General features: G+C 41.5%; 1 protein-coding gene across 15 annotated transcripts in view; it reads right to left on the bottom strand.

Annotated features, from left to right (window-relative positions):
• AFDN (afadin, adherens junction formation factor) overlaps positions 1 to 16824 on the bottom strand; it is a 223718-nt gene extending 206894 nt beyond the window's left edge. For 14 of the 15 annotated variants that reach the window (XM_054973994.1, XM_054974054.1, XM_054974089.1 and 11 more), the window contains exons 1-2: positions 16403 to 16824; positions 41 to 236 (exon numbers count right to left, since the gene is read on the bottom strand). In XM_054973994.1, coding sequence (XP_054829969.1) covers positions 41 to 236; positions 16403 to 16516 — 310 coding nt within the window. In that variant the 5' untranslated portion in view covers positions 16517 to 16824. Of the gene's footprint in view, positions 1 to 40; positions 237 to 16191; positions 16256 to 16402 lie in introns of those variants that run through there. The other variant, XM_054974045.1, reaches the window with a different exon arrangement.
• Positions 16825 to 17042: the final 218 nt, after the last annotated feature.

The raw sequence follows: 17042 nt of genomic DNA, 5'->3' as shown, positions 1-17042 counted from the left end.
ACCATATTTTGTTTTTAAGTCCCAGAGAGAATACACTAACCTCCACTGACATGCACTTCATAAAGCGAGTATTTAGGGGATGACAACATTCGCATATCTGGACGGAATTTCTCTGCAAGTGTCTCTATTACATCCTGTGTTGTGGCAGTGCTAGACACACGGATACACTTAGTTGCAAAATTTCCAGCTGCTTTGTCTTGAAAATAAAATCTCATAACTCCATGGAATTCCAAATCCTGTAATGAAATAAAGAAAAAGAATGAAAATCCAATAGCTGATTGAAGGGTTTTTTTTATAAGCACATATATTTCCACTCTTATTATTTTTCCAACACAGTCAGTATTCAATGTAAACCACATAATGCTGAAGAGAAAACAGGGAATGTTCTGCAAAGTAGTTTCTTTCCCTTACATCCTCCATTTCCAAGAACCACTCCCCCAGTGGCAATGGGTGTTTCACAAGAAAGTCCAGACCATAAAGCTGAAGCTGTTGTTAAAACCCTCCACATCAGCTATCCCTGCTGCTGTCTGATCACCAGAGTAAATTTTTCAGAAGGGAGAAGAGTAATGGCAGCAAAATAGTTATCTGGAACTGGGGAACAGACCTAAATTGCAGGGAGGCTGAGACTTGGCTCATAAACAGTTCATTTTCCAAATTGCAGGAATTAATTCCAGATATTCCCAGTTGTGAATTCTGCATCGTAACTGTTTAGCATTTCCCTCAAAACAGTTCAATATATGCACATTTCTATCACCAGCAACTCTCCACAAGGTAAGAGGCAGCTGCTAAGACAGGTCTCCCCAGTATTATCTGTCCTGGAGTTTGTGCTCTGAATCTGTCTTATAAATAGAGCAGCAGTTGAGATCCTATTCCAGGGAGAAGGCAAGAGCACAATCAGTATCAGAATAATAAAACTGGAAGCTGTAAGAAAGCAGCAGGTTATCTGCCTTCTCCCAGCAGCCAAGACTGGTCACAATACATGTATAAGGTAGTAATGTGAGAAGAAAATAAGAATTCACATAAAATTGTATCAAGAGATATTTTAAAGTCATGTTCCATTTAGATACAATCCAGAACATATTTTAGAACTCTCTCAACACAGTTAAGATTTGTTTTCTGCACCTCAATCCCAAACCCTGTCCCTGAATAGAGTGGTAAATAAGTCCTATGCTCATGTATCCCAAAGATATGCAGGCCTGCACTGGTGTAACTCTGGCACTGACACAGAATTGGGTAGCATCAGGAGCATGCTGGAGGAGGAACCAAGCTTAGTCAGCATCCTAAACATCTTCAGTCCTAGTCATGTCCAACAGGCATAACACTCTAGCAGCAATTAAACTAGAGAACCTTTAAAAATCCATACTCTCACATAGACAATTAAAATACAAGTCCCCTATCCCAGCCTTTCCCCCTACCCCAAACCCTGGTGCAGCTCAGGATACTAACTAGCTGTGCAGCCAATCATAGCCCTCCTGAACACTATGTAAACCACAGCCAGGTCACCCCTGGCTCAAGTGATAGGGCACATGACACAGCAGTCAGTCTCCCCCCCCCTCTCTCTGTCCCCCATCATACACATTTAGAATACAATTTTGAGGATTTGGATGATCAGAATTCCACAGAAATAACACCTTGCACAAAAAGGGAGTACTTTTGCACAAACGGCCAGAACATGTAAACACTGTACTGCTCCAACAAGAACTAGACAAAGTGAATGTGACCCTGCTAGTTTTGCTGGATCTCTCAGCAGCCTTCAATACTATCAATTTTAGTGGATTGGAACCAGCATACCTAAGGGACTGCCTCTCACTATATGTTCCCCAGAGGCTGCTTCGTTCAGCACATAAACACTTACTAGTGATCCACGGCCCCGAGGAGGTTCGCCTTGCTTCAACCAGGGCCAGGGATTTCTCAACCCTGGCCTCAACCTGGCGGAACTCTCTGCCTGTGTCAATGATGGCCCATTCGGATTTGTTATCCTTCTGTCGGGCCTGAAAGGCAGAGATGTTCCACCAGGCATTTGGTGGTTAAGGAGGGCCATCCAACTCTGTGGGTTATTTAGTCTGAGGTGGTTGGGCAAAATGTCTGCGGCTGTTTTACAACTGATATGTTATTAATATTTATATTGCTGCAAATTTTATTCCATTTATTGTATATTTTTAAAAAATTGTGATCTGTTCTGAGCACACTTGTAGGCAGAGCAAAATAGAATTCAAATTAAATAAATAATAACCATAGTATTCTATTGAGCCATCTTTCAGCACTGGGACGAAGTGGCACCATGTTATGATGGTCTGAATCATACCTGGGAGGTTAGCCTCGAAAGGTGTGGCAGGATTCCTGCTCTGCCCCTTGGTTGTTGCCCTATGAGTTCAATCTTATCCCCCATGCTATTCAGTATCTCTATGAAGCTACTGGGAGATGTCATCAGGAGGTTGGAGCTGCGGTTTCACCAATATGGAGATGATACCCACTATATCTTTCTTTTCCACTTAATTCCAAGGACGCTATTGCTGTTTTGAAGCAGTGTTTGGAATCAGTAATGGGCTGGATGGGACTGAACAAGCTGAAACTTAATCCTGACAAGACACATGTTCTCTGGGTTAGTAGAAAGGCAAACCATAGGCTTGAGATCTTTCCTGTCTTTGATGGAGTTAAACTCCCCTTGAAAAGTCAGCTTTGCAGTTTGGTAGAGCTGCTCAACAAAGCAGTCATCTTTGAAAACCAGGTGGCTGCAGTGGTTCAAAGTATTTTTGCCCAACTTCAACTTGTGCACCTTCATGGTCAGAGCCCCAGAAGACAATGAAGACATAGTTTCAAATGCAACTTGCTGTAAGTACTGACTCAGTGGATGTACTATACACATCCCAACAAGGCGCATCTCACTAAGTAGGAACCCAAAGAGGAGAGGAAACTGAGGAAACTGCAAAAGCACTATGCCCCGACTTTGGAGCTCACTTGCTCTTTGCTATTTTCTTGCTTACTCCCTGTTCCAAGCAAGCTGCTTCATAGGTGCAGAACCAGCAGCACAGGTGTTCGTCTCATCAGCATGTTGTGATAGAGACAGCTTCACCTGGGGTCCTGTAATCTGTGCAGCACAGGTTCAGCACAGGTGTTCGTCTCATTAGCATGTTGTGATAGAGACAGCTTCACCTGGGGTCCTGTAATCTGTGCAGCTTGCAAAGGCGCAGGAGCCTTGCAGGAATAAGGAAATGACAAATCCAAATCCGCCCTGAGCCCATCTATGGGGAGGGCGGGGTATAAATCAAATTAAATAAATAAATAATTTGACTTGCTTCCCTAATAATGTTCAACGAATGATTTACAGCTGTGTCTGTATTATTAGGGTTTAGTAGATAGGGAACAGCTCATAATTCCTGCTTGATACAGACCTGCGTAAAGATCTGGGAAGGGCTGAGAATATAGTCCAATATTTGTATAGGTATGCTCTTGTGAAGAGGAGGAGCAGGTTTCTCAGGTTGTGCACTCCCTCAGATCACTGCTGGCATCTGATAAGCCAAGCAGCCTGCATGAAAAGGGAGGGAGTAACAGAGAACAAAAGTTGCTGTGAAAATTGGGAGTAGATGAAACTAATGAGCACACCAGTGCATCAGGAAGACAGTGCAGGGGGGAGTGCTGGCCCAAAATAATGGGCTAACCACTAGCCATCAGCAGTGTATCCCAAGTAGTTATGTTTGATACGACGAGATCTCAGCTTTGCCTGGGACTTATAGACTTCCCAGACACATGCAGGTTTTGAAGCAGCTTGTGACTGACCATTGCACTATGCCTTTCTCTACAGTCTTCCATGCCTTAGTGCCTCATGCAAGGTCCTGTTGGATGCGTTTAGAGTATGCAAGTTATGGGTTCTAATCTAGCCTCTGTCTTCCGTTGCTGCTACTCAGTCTGTTGCTGGACAAATGTGCATTTTGCCATCTTGTCAGCATCCTCTTTAGTGACATCCAAACCCATGGGCCCTGACTAACACGTGGGCCCAATTCAAGGTGCTGGTATTGAATTTTAAAGCCCTATACTGCTGAGGACCAGCATATATTAAGGCCAAGCATACATTAAGGCCTAACTGTCAACTCTAATAATCGTCAGACGCCCACTGGAGCCAAGATATATGGCAACCCAAGAAAGATCTTTTGTGACCATAGTACCAAAACCCTGGAACTTCAGGAAGATTTATCTGTCTGTCTCTATCATTTTCCTCCACCAGCAGGTGAAATTTTTGTTTTCTTTGGCATTCCCTCACAAAATCTCAGTGGCTCTGTGTATTTATATGTTTTATTTAATTCTTTTAAATATTTTTTTATATATTTACCTGTATTTTAAAAAAAATGAATATATTTCCCCCATTAGCTATTGGAGAAGTGCCTTTTTTGAAAGTGCTGTTGTGTGTTTCCTTGTAGCTGCCCCAGTGTCTACTCTCCTACTGCCAGGGCAAAAAGCTAGTGCTCCTGAGCTCCACTCATCACAAAACCTGCTGGTCTTGGTGCTGAGAGGACTTGGGTGTCTATCAGGGTTGCCTCTACCTAGTAGTAGTAGTAGTAGTAGTAGTAGTAGTAATAATAACAACAACAACATTTGATTTATATACCACCCTTCAGGACAACTTAATGCCTACTCAGAGCTGTTTACAAAGTATGCCATTATTACCCCTACCACAAAGCACCCTGTGAGGTGGGTGGGGCTGAGAGAGCTCCAGAGAGCCGTGACTAGCCCAAGGTCACCCAGCTGGCTTCAAGTGGAGGAGTGGGGAATCAAACCCGGCTCTCCAGATTACAGTCCTGCACTCTTAACCACTACACCAAACTGGCTCTCTGTAGTAAGCTACAGAAGTATGGATTGCTTTCCTAACTAAGAAGTTTTAGTGAGAGGCAAAAAGGGTGCAATGTTACAATGTGTTTAGACCAATACAGTCATGTACTTGTTTTTTAGAATTGAAACAGAGCAAGTTAAATTATGAAATGCAAATTTAAGCCATTCTAATAATTTCTGTTATACAAATATCTATTTATATCTATATCTATAGAATTGAACAGTTCCTCTAGGCTTTTATTTCTAAACCCCAAGAAAAGCTCACTTACAATGGACCCAAAGATACCATAAGAGATAGCCAGTATGTAAAAATATTTATGCCCCTAATGCAGAGCAAGTATGCTCAAAGGACTACGTAGGCTAGGAAGCAAAGAATCCCTCTGAAATAGCTATAATATAACATCATGATGTGGTTAGAAGGATAGGCTACAAGATCATTCTTAATTCTACTGAATATCTGACTTTGTTCCAACAACATGCATTCTACCTAAGATGCCCTAAGCATGCATACGTTTTTCATTCATGTACACAGAAAAAATCCCTTTCAAAGCATTTATGAAAATATACTTGAGTATTAAATAACAGTATTCTACTAATTCCTATATCTTTCCAGTTAAACAAGTAAAAAACCCTACTGGCAAACATCTTTAATTAAATAACAGTTATGTTTTTTAAAAAAACGAGCAACTAGGATTTTACTTCCTTGAGTAAGGGATTCTTGAACATAACCACCATGTTAACAACACTGTTTCAAGCATCAATGGCAATCCATATCATGTGAAAACAAGTTGCCAAATGAAGTTAATGGACCCCTTACATATTCAACGTTATTAGTCAATAACTGTGATTATCTTTCACACCTTATATGTTTAATAAAAGCTTACAGAAAAGGACAAAATAATGACCAGTTTATAAAAATCACACTATTTTGCATGTCTTTGGTAACAGAAGAAAGCTTGAGTAGTGGAACTAGTCATCTACAAGGCCAGAAAGAATTATTATTACTCGTCATCTGTGAGTCACTGCCACACTGCAAAGCTGCCTTAAACGAAATCCCTATAAACAGTATTCTATTGTACAAGTTATCCTAGACCAAAAAGATTGTATGACACTATTCTGGTCATTTTAAATAATAACGCAGTGCAAGAATCTCATCTTTATTTCCAAAACACTAGGCTAGAGAAATCCAACTGAAAATCTTCAGCCAAAGCCAGCTTGCATGCAGAGTCACTCCAAGCAAGTGACTGAGCAGTAGAAACGCAGGTAAGGCTTGACACAGCTTGTCTTAATAAGAAAGGTCTTTACTGAATTACTACAGATAAAAGAGAGCACACAGAATTTGAAAAGCTGCCTTGCACAAGGTTTGCAGCTACATAACAGAAAGAAAAGAAACGGAGTCAGCCTGCCTCTTGCTTGAGCAAAATAATGGTAATTATTTACCATTGGTATTTATTTACCAAGTAAATTAATAAAATAGTATTTTTGAAAGCTCATCTTCAATTCAGCAATAAAGATAGCAAGTCTACATTAACAATTAAATGTTAAAAATTTCTATTTAAATTTTATTTGAAAAATATGTTCAAATGGTGTTCTTATTTATACCTGAGAGGAAGTACCATTGAGTTCAGCTAACTCTCCCTTCACACCGCCCAGGAGAACACAAATTCTTTATATGACATGTTCTGTGAAATTATTTAACCACAGCAAAAATGCTGAGGTCATGCATAAAATGCTCATTTAAAAAAAATGGTAAAAAGTTTACAACTGTAATAATACAAGTCAGTAGCTCTCTTCCATGTCTTTAATACCTCACCATAATAGTCTTCTAGTTACTTCATCACATGTCTTCCTACTCCACCTAAGTTATGCAGGCCAAACAAGAAATTATTTTTCACATCTCTCTGAGTCATGCGAGTCACCACCTTACTTCCTATACTTAATATAATCGAAAACAGCTCCTCAGATTAAAAAAAAAATCCAGATACAGCCAATGGAGCTAATCTGCTGATGGTAATTGTTAGGCCAAAAAAATCCTATTCCTCCCCCCGCCCCCACAAAAAGAACACAAGTTTTTACATCACTTTTCAAACTATCAGTCCAAATAAAAAGAGAACTATTGTTATTCTAAACAAAAATGTCATCTCAACTTTTCTTCCTTTCATTATAAAAGATTAGCACATATTTTAAGAAAGCACCTGTGAGACCCTTGTCTTACAAAAATTAGACAAGTCTCTTAATACTACTTATTTGGGATCAGGGAAACCTGAGAAATGGGGCTGCTTGCTATCTTGATGGGAGTTAAGGATGTGTGGCTCTATAGGGTGGAAAATTTTCCAGTGCTTTATTTTTCTGCAGAAACTTTTCCACAATGAACAAACCTCACCGCCAATACAATATCAGGCAACCTTGGCAGTTTCAAGTAATAATGTATAGGTTTGAAAGCCTTAGTAGTCACCTTATCTAATCTAATATTAAACAAACATTTCCTTTATGCAATTAGCAGGCATCTCATTATTCTGACCAAAGCATTAAGCAAAATAATGGCAAAGATGTCATTTATCATACTCCAAAGTGACACTACTATTTCAAAAGTAAAACACTCCATCATCTATCTATATCGAGCATGTGCTGCAAAAGCAGCATTCAGACATAGCTATCTTGCCATCAAATAGAACAAATAATGTAACAGGTACTTTATTTGTAGCTAAGTGATTCCCTAACTACTGATTAATTCTGGCTTTCAGGTTCAGAAACTTTAAATATAAACAGTCTCCTACAATTTACCTCCAAAGAACTGCCAGATATCTATCAATCCATAACAACCTAAGAAGATAGTCAGGTGGGTAGCCATGTTGGTCTGTAGTAGAAGAGCAAGATTCTGGTCTGCTAGCACCTGAGAAACCAACTAGATTTCCAGCATATGATCTTGAAGAGAGCTTTGAGTTATGAAGTGTGATATTTTATTTTTTTAAGAATTTATTATTAATTCAGTTACAAAAAAGCATAGATACATGTAATAACTTCAGTGAATCTATAAATACAAATACTTACTAAATACTCATTCACCTTTTAGATAAACCCTTTATCTCCAACTACTGAAGATAACTGAGACTTCAGTAAGTGTTCTGAGAGGGACAGAACACTTACTGCATTTGCCTCATACACATATTATTAATGATTGCATTATCGTATCTACAGAATTTTTTCTTTTCTCAAGCCATACAAATGCATACAAAAAGTATTTTTGTGAAGTGCTGCTCAATTGTGAGCAAACTAGTATCGATTTGCTTCCCTGTGTACCCTGCAATTGTTTGTAATCTCACAGCTCTACAGCAAAGTAAAAAATTAGGTATGCTGTCTTATCTTTGACACTATGCATAACTTCTCCATTAATCTTCAGCCTCTTGCCTTCTAAAATGAAACCATCCAGTAACTTTTGCTGATCTGTAGTGAAATGTTCAGGAATACTAAATAATAAATGCCTTAATAACACATTTAATTTTGCGAAACTTACCAACTCAAAAGCATATACCTGTTCTAATAAATATAACGTCAAGGCCACCCAAATGACAAATGTTGCTATAATTTGAGTTATCCTTGACTGATCTTTTAAATATCCTTATTGGGAACAAATTGTCACTACAATGAATAAGGTGTGGCCATTTCTGAAAAAACGCCCATTCAAACACTGAAGTTGCTGCCAACCAGTAACAAAAAGCACCTGACTTCCACCTCAGAGAGAAAGGCAGACAATAAATAATAAATGAATAATAAATGATGTCTATATGTACATAGACAGTGGCAACCAGAAGAAAAGAATCTAACACTCAAATGCATGCTTATTTCCAAATAAAGATGTTCAGGATCATGATACTAGCACACCAACTGATCAAAATTAGGAAAACTGAGCCTAACCATTGACTATCTGATTCAGCAGTTTGGTTTGGGACTGAGCAATAGAATAACAATATATTAAGAATCAGAATGCTCACTAAAGATCAGTACACGTGTTCAGAACACATAAACCTCATGAATGCCAACAAAATACTTCCACCACTGCTTACTCATTTTTCTCCCTTTGTTCATTTTTTTTTACAAAGCAACAAATACAATGCAAGGGTTTAAAAAAAAACTTGCTAAAGTTTAAAATCCTGCATGAAGAGCAAAAGAGTATTTATTCGAAAGGAAGGTGGCCCTGAATGTAAGATGATCCTCCCCCCCCCAAAAAAAATGTTATATACCCCCCCAAAATTTACAGGACATAACTGTAACTTGTATGTGAATGTAACAGACCCCCTAGTCTTTTTTTGTGTGTGGATGGCATAACTGGAAAAAAATTATTCTCACTCTGGAGTAAATACTATTTTACCAAGATACTTCCAACAAAGCATAACCTTCAAGCAGTATTCAGACCCACCCGAAAAACACAACAGATGCTACGATCAGCAAAAGACAGTAGAGACCCCCTCACCTCTGCAGGAGTATACCATATACCCTGCAGCTGTGGACAAGTTTACATCGACACCACAAAGCGTAGCATCCAGACAAGAAGAAAAGAACATGAAAGACACTGCAGACTTGGACAACCTGAAAAATCAGCAGTGGCTGAACATAGCCTAACTCAAACAGGGCACAGTATCTTATTCCAGGACACCAAAATACTGGACAACACTTCCAACTACTTTGTCAGACTGCACAGGGAAGCCATTGAAATTCACAAGCATAAGTAAAACTTCAACAGGAAAGAAGAAACCTTAAGAATGAACAGAGCATGGTTTCCAGTTCTGAAAAACACCAGGCTAACAAAACACTCTATATTCGACAATAGCCATGCAGAGAAGATTAGCACATCAAGCACCAATCCATATGCAAAAGAACCTCCTCAGGATACAGTGAAGCCTCCCGCCATTAGCATTCCACACTCTGGGAAACTCTTACAGGATGACTCAGCTCAACCCCACCCCTCCTGAGTAGATATAAATGACCTGCAAACATCTTTTCCACACTGTGACACTGAGAGATCTCTGTCTTTTGGTGCTACACCTCTGAAGATGCCAGCCACAACTGTTGGCGAAACGTCAGGAACTACAATGCCAAGACCACGCCAATACAGCCCGGAAAACCCACAACAACCACCATTAATAAAGTATTTAACCTGTGAAACTAGAACAGAAAACAGAATGTAACATTTTATCCTGAACATAGCCCCCATCACTCGGATCAAAAAATCCACAAAGAAATATCATTCAGGGATGGTGGGAGCCAGAAGATTGAGTCCAGCGTCAACAGAAGGTGCTGATGGTCACATACCTTTCCAGCTTTCCCTTCCCACCAACAACCCTTTCTGACCCTGGATAAAGTTGATATTCACATGACTACAGGACCCACACAGGTTGGAAAGCTGCCGGGGGGGAGAGGGGGAAATTGCTCCCTTCAGCTGCTGTTTGCTATTACTGCATGCAAGCTACGTGACCCTGGGAATAAACTTTCCTGGGTTAGAAAGGACTGCTGGGAGGAGAAGTAGCCAAGAATATCTATTATCTTAGCACTGAATCCATCTCAAAGTTATGATGTCACCTGTGTCAAGTCTAGAACCACAGACCGAAGCAAATGGGCAGAAGGAAAACAAACCTAGCCCCAGGAGATACACCTGACAGAAACAAATCCAGGGCTTGAGCTATAGAGGAATCCTTTCAACCACTGAGTGACTCTTGCCTTGGCACAAGATGTGGTCCCCTTGGTCTCATATCTGGAAACGTCTGGGCACTTAGGTGCACAGGACTGTACTGTGGGCCTTCCTTTCAAGTAAATAATCTTGCTTAGCATCCTTGCATTATGAACATAAAACCAAACAGAAGTCACTAATTTCACAGTTTCCTCACTCATTGTCCCAATAAAAAGGCTTTTGTTAAGGTATTCATGTTTTACTCTTGTGGACATTGTTTAATCATGGGAAAGTGCTATAGAACCTTTTTTAAAGACCTATCTCAAGGGGTTGTTCTAAAAATAAAATTGGGGAAGGGATAATCACTTACACAGCTCTGAGCTCTTTGCAAGATAAAGAGGTACAGATATGTTCACCCCATATGTGATCCATTTAATGCAATCAGCCAGTGTGATCTAGTCTTTACTCAGACTAATTTATTTCTGATCACCAGCAGAATCAAGCATTTACTATATGGAGCCTTAGAAAAGCCTTTATCAATCTCATCCACAGTATGTGGGCAATAATGCTAACCTGCCTTTTTGGGCTATTTCAGTATTACTGAGATAAGATCTTGGAAGCTTTTTTAAAAAAAACAAAGCATTTCTGTAACACCTGTCAAGTATTACTACTACTACTCACATTTGCATTCTGGTCACTTTAAATCCAAAAATTCAACAGTGTTACATGTCAAATCATAACAGCCACGCTGAATTAGACTGATGGTTCATCTACTCCAGCATCCTGTTTTCCACAGTGACCAATCAGTTGTACAGGAAGGCCTCCGAGCAGGGACACAGTAGTGAAAGTCTCTCTCTGGCACTGATCCTAACATCTATCATTTAGAGGCATACTACATTCTATTCAGCTAGGTAGCAATGAGCCTATCCTCCATGATTTTGACTAACCCCCATTTAAAGCCATCTTAGGCAGCATCCCTTACAATATGGGATCTCAGTACATTCCACCAGTTCATTAGGCTATGTATGAAGAAGTACTTTCTTTTGTCTGTCCTGAATCTACTATCCATGCATGTCACACTAAATTTTACTATTTTGGGAAGGAGAAAAATATTCTGCGTCTGCCTTCTCCAGACCATACACAATAATGATCTTGAAAGTACTTGTCCTCCACAAAACATGCTTTAACTATGCTGCACTTTCACAATAAATATTCATTTACCTGACTGAGCACAAGACAACTATGTGTAGCAAACAGGCGACCATGCCAAAGATACCACAGAAGTACAGATGTGAAGGGTGGGGTCAGTCAAAGCAAGTAACTTTATTTCTTCATCCCCGCCCACCAGATTTTTTGCTCATTTTTCCAATGGGAAAACTGTAAACTTGGAGTAGCACTAGGGCAGGGAGAACGCTATGAAATATCCTCTCTTGGGACACAAGGTTTCACTCATTCAAAATTCCTTCTAAGATTTGTGCAGTATAAAGATTTTTATGCAAGAAAATCTGCAACATAAATGATCATTCCTGTGCATACTGTAAACATATGCAACACTCAAATCCAAGATGCATTTCTGAATTTAGAGCATGCTGTCATATTCACTTCATAACCTTGGGCCAGTCAACTCTCAACCATCTAACTTTTCCTCACAATAACACTTTAAGGTAAAGTAGAAGGGAGAAGAATAGCGTGCACCACCCTAAGCTCCTTGCAGGAAACGCAAACTAAGAGCATAATATATTGTCGAAGGCTTTGCAAACTAAGTCGAAGGAAATGCAAACTAAGAGCATAATAAATGAAAATAATTTTTTAAAATAATGAAGAGTATTTAGGGATCGACTTTGCTTGTGGAATGGTACCTGCCTTTTCCTGGGAGACTTTGATCTAGCCTAGTCAAGATGCTACCAGAAACCAGTAACCTGAATCAGCTATCCTATTAATCTGCCCCTGCCCCATGGGCCACCTTTTTACCTCTCTCCTTAGAGGACTAGCACACTGACCTTGCTACAGGGAAACAAGTGGCCTTGCTTACTGGAGTACAAAGTCAGTGTGAGCACTAAAGCGCACGATAAGCTGGGAGGCTGGCATTTCTTCACTGTGCACAATGCAGATTCCTCCCCCTTTGGATGGCACAGGAAACATAAGCATTTTGAGCTGCTTCCTTTACTTCAAGTAAACCCTTCTTTGTTGCCCCATTGTTAAGACCCAGAAAGTTATTCAATTCCCCAATCCCCCAAACCTCCCTGTCTACTCTGGTCCATCCTCAGGCTCTTTCTGGCTACTTTCTTTAAGGCCCATCCCAGAAACCGGACCACTTCAGTAAACGGGGCCCCTCTGCACCCCATCTGCCTAGCTCCCACTGTAAGCTGAGTGGGATCCCATCTCCTTCCATGGCTGTAATGAATGCTAGCCAGCCACACCCCATCTGGCTTAAGTATAGCCAAACTCTTTCAACCAGCACTTGAGATGGGACCGACAGCGTCTGATCTTCCTAGGAGCTGGCAACTTGCCCAGCAGGACTTCCACATCAAGGGCCAACAAAAGCCCTTCCACCACAGCCAGTGCCCCCTCCATTGCCAGCCCAGGGCCTTCCTCACCACAGCCAAAATGAGGCAGAAGATAGAAACTGCAAAATGTCTATTGTTATAAGTAACAAAACATTTCAGGAGAAAGCCTCAGATGCAAAACAAAAGATGTATGTATTCAGGTAGCAAAGTATGTAGTAGGATGGAGCTTTCTCTTCTTTTTCTACTATCAGATTTTTTTAAAAAAATTGTTTGAATAAAGGATTTACATTTCATGATATGCCAAACAGTACAATGTTATTTACTACTATTATACATTTTATGTTCTTAAAGCAATAAAATCAAAGTCTAGGTTCAATCATAAATACTGCATATTTCTCAAAATGTCTACTAAAAGGGGATCAGAGAAAACACAACCTCCCCACTATGGATTCAAAATTCCTGGAAGATTCAAATAACTGTATTGAGGTATATAATGTACAAGGAGGAGAGACAAAGAGAGACCTGGTTATTGCTGTGTTTGCATGTTTCTCCACATCACAGTTAGAGAGGAGATGGTACAGCCACTTTAAGACAGTGGCAGGGAAGTGGCCCAGCCATCACTGCAACAATAGTGCACACATCCTATTACAGTTATGGCTCCTGTGCCACTGGTCAAGGTATAACGTAACAAAAAGTGGTACAAGAACACACAAAATAGCTACAAATAAAGCAACAGTCATTCCACACAGTATACCCATCAATTACTATCAATGCTGCTAGACTCAGCAGCATAAACTATGTATAATTTTATATATACATGCACACATGTACAAAGTTTATGCTGCAATATGAATACTGAAAAATGACAAAAAGAAGCTATACTGAATCATTACAGTGCATTAAAGACAACATTAATTTATGCATATTTATGATAATAGGATTACGTTCTAGTGACTTGACAACCATAAATGCAGATTTTTATCAAAACACAAATGCAGAGACATCAAAATACATACTCAAAAACTGAGTGGTGGTTTACCATACAACTTGCCACATATTTCAACAAGCAATTCCAGTTGCCCGAGTCTTATCATGTTGGGAAATATTTTTATCATAGAAGAAACTATCACAGTATATTGCACAGCTGACCTAAAATAACTAGATTTTCAAGTTTTAGTTGGCAGCTGCTAACATAATGACTGCACAAATTTAACCTGTCATAAAATTAGAAGGTAGGCCAGAGAATACTAATGTTAAATTAAACACCAATGTTTTTATGAATCCAGTGATCCTGAGTAAAAAAGAATTCTGAACTAAAAAATCACTTCCCTCCAAAACCAAGTAAGGTTTAATGTGACTATATATCCCTGCAAGAGTTCATCTGTTACATGCTCAAGTATTGCACAAAAATCATGAGAATGAGAACATAAAAATATGAAGCTGCCTTATAACAAGTCAGACTTCGGTCCATCTAGCTCAAGGGTTTTTTTATGCTTAACTGCCAGCAGGATTCCAGGGACTGAAACAGAGAAGGGTCTTCCTCAGCACACATTATCTCAGATCATTTAATTGGAAATGCCAAGATTGAACCTGGAACCATGTGCATGCCATGCAGATGTTCTACCGCTGCCCCTGCCCACAAACATGTTTCCTTCCTTTAAGCTCAAGTAAGCTCAGAATTATTTTGTCTAGACTTTGTCCACCTAAAGCTGAAGAAAGCAAATTAATTATTAATCACTGGGCTTTAAACAAGTGTAAATTTCCTTCTTTGCAAGCAGGCACATGATCAGCCTGCACCCAATGAAGAGAGAGCATAATTCTGTTTTGATCACAACAGAATGAACTGCCTATTAATACTTCACCCACACTTTTCATACCAACTCACACATACACACTTACTAGTAAAAAGAATGTGACATAGTAATGGGGTGTGACCTTAATGTTACTTGGAGAAAACTATTCAGTTTTAAATAAGATTCAGTTTAAAATAAGAAATTACCCACTGTATTTTGCCAGTACAGGTTGGCAGTTTTCAGGACAGTGAAACGTCATCATAATATATACTTTTAGAGAATAAGTGGCATGTTCAGAGGTTCATGATTCATTCTGCCAATGTTCTGTTACATCGTATGAATGCAATGATCTCCTTCTCTTTTAGCAATCCATTCCACTATTCATTTTAGGAAAGTTATTTATTGACAGGTAATATTTTTGTATAGCTGTTTTCCCCACCCTCAAATAACTATTACAAAAACCAGCTTAGATTTCCCTTTCCCAATTATGATGAATTTTCTGATGACACTCTCCCCACTCCAGATGTCAGGACTCTCACAAGCCTGTTAAAGACATTTAGAAGTACTTTCTCCAACCTTCAACAATAAACAGAAAGATTTCACAAAAAGGAAGGCCACGCTTAATCTAGTTTTAGGTAGCTGTATTAGTCTGGAGTAGAAGAGCAAGATTTGGGTCCAGTAGCACCGTAAAGACCAACTAGATTTCCATAGTATGAGCTTTGGAGAGTTCAAGCTCCTTTCATCAGAACAAAGTCTCTATTACTCTTTAAAATACTGTAAGTCCTTTTTGGGTTTGGCTGCAATCTGGACCCTGGGAACTGGAACTGGACCCCTCTTGATTTCGAATGACTCGGAGTCGCATTGTTTCTACTTAAAATCCTGAAACACGGGAGCCCTTGGTAGGGGAAATGTTGGGGACATGCCAGTTGGTTCTTGCGAGGATGCAGAGAAGGGGTTGGGGAGTATCAGGGCACCGTCAAAAGCAAGGAAAAGCAAGGCTAACCTGAGAGTTGGAAGGGGGCGGGGCGGGCGAGCGAGGCCTGTACCGGGAACGGTGTCGCCTCCAAACAGAAAGCTTGCCGGGAGAAGGGCTCGTGAATCAAGGGATCGGGAATCAGTCAATAAAGGGCGGTGGGGAGGGAGAAGGAGAGAACCTCCCCCGCGGGAGCAGGACGCAAAGGGTGGGGGCAGGGTGTTTCCAAATGGCCACAGGTACTGGAGGGGCTTATTTTCCAGCCGAGAGCAAGCGAAGGCCTCCCCTTGGTCAAAGGGAGAGCGGATTTTCAGGGGTGCCGGTCATCGCCTCCTTGAATACACCCAGGAGGAAGGGGAAGCAAAAGGAAGAGACCTCTTTCCCGGGAAGCGGGAGGGGGTGCCGCACTGGAGCTGACGGGTCTCTCACCTCGGGAAGAGGCGGGGCTTCTGCTCGGCGAGGATGGAGGCGTTGGTAGGAAGCGCAGCGGCCGGCGGCCTTACCTCCGGGGGAGGGGGGGCGTAGATGGACGAGGTATGTGAGCGCCTGGAGGCTGGCCGCTTCGGGGGAGGGGATCGGCGGGGCGGGTGGCATTGCCTCTGTGAAGGGGGATAGGCAGCCTTGTTTCTCAACTGCTCACCTCAGTGGGGGGGCTGATCTCGAACAGGTCCAGCCGGTTCGCGTTCCAGTGGTTGATAATGTCGGCCAGCTTGCGCCGCTCCTCTTCCCGGCTGCCGCCACTGCCGCCCGACATCCTCCTCGGCCGCCCTCCGGGACTCTCGGAGTCACCCAAACGCCGGGAGGGCCGCGCGGCTTCAAAACGGAGTTCCCGGTGGATTGTAAAACGCAGGATTTGGGGAGGGGAGATGAAAGAGGTCAGTCCTCTGGTGCCGCCCCTCGCCGTACAGATCCTTCTTTCACCAGCCCAGAGTCTACCCCCCTTCGCTCCGGGGCACGCACTGACTGGCTCCTGGCTCGGTGGCAGCGCTTCCTGCTCCTTCGCCTCACGGAACGCGACCGCCTCCCTCCCCGCCTTTTCTCACAGCGAGAACGAGACACCGTTCCGTGCGCGCGGCCGCTCAGCCGTTCTCCAAGAGCGCGTCACAAGCACCGCTCGTCTCCTCCTCACCCACCCTTCTTTGCGCGCGCACGTGAGAGAGCGTGTGTGTGTCGGGTCAACAACCGGCGAGTGCGCGCCCCGAAAGGGGCCGAGCGCATGGTGCTTGCGCCTATCAAAGCGTCTCTCGCTTTCTCTGCTTGAGGAGAAATTGGCAGTTGAG

Source organism: Eublepharis macularius, chromosome 1 (genome assembly GCF_028583425.1).
Source record: "Eublepharis macularius isolate TG4126 chromosome 1, MPM_Emac_v1.0, whole genome shotgun sequence".
NCBI lineage: Eukaryota > Metazoa > Chordata > Lepidosauria > Squamata > Eublepharidae > Eublepharis > Eublepharis macularius.
The sequence above is the reverse complement of the archived record's forward strand: the minus strand, read 5'-3'. Positions and strand labels throughout refer to the sequence as shown.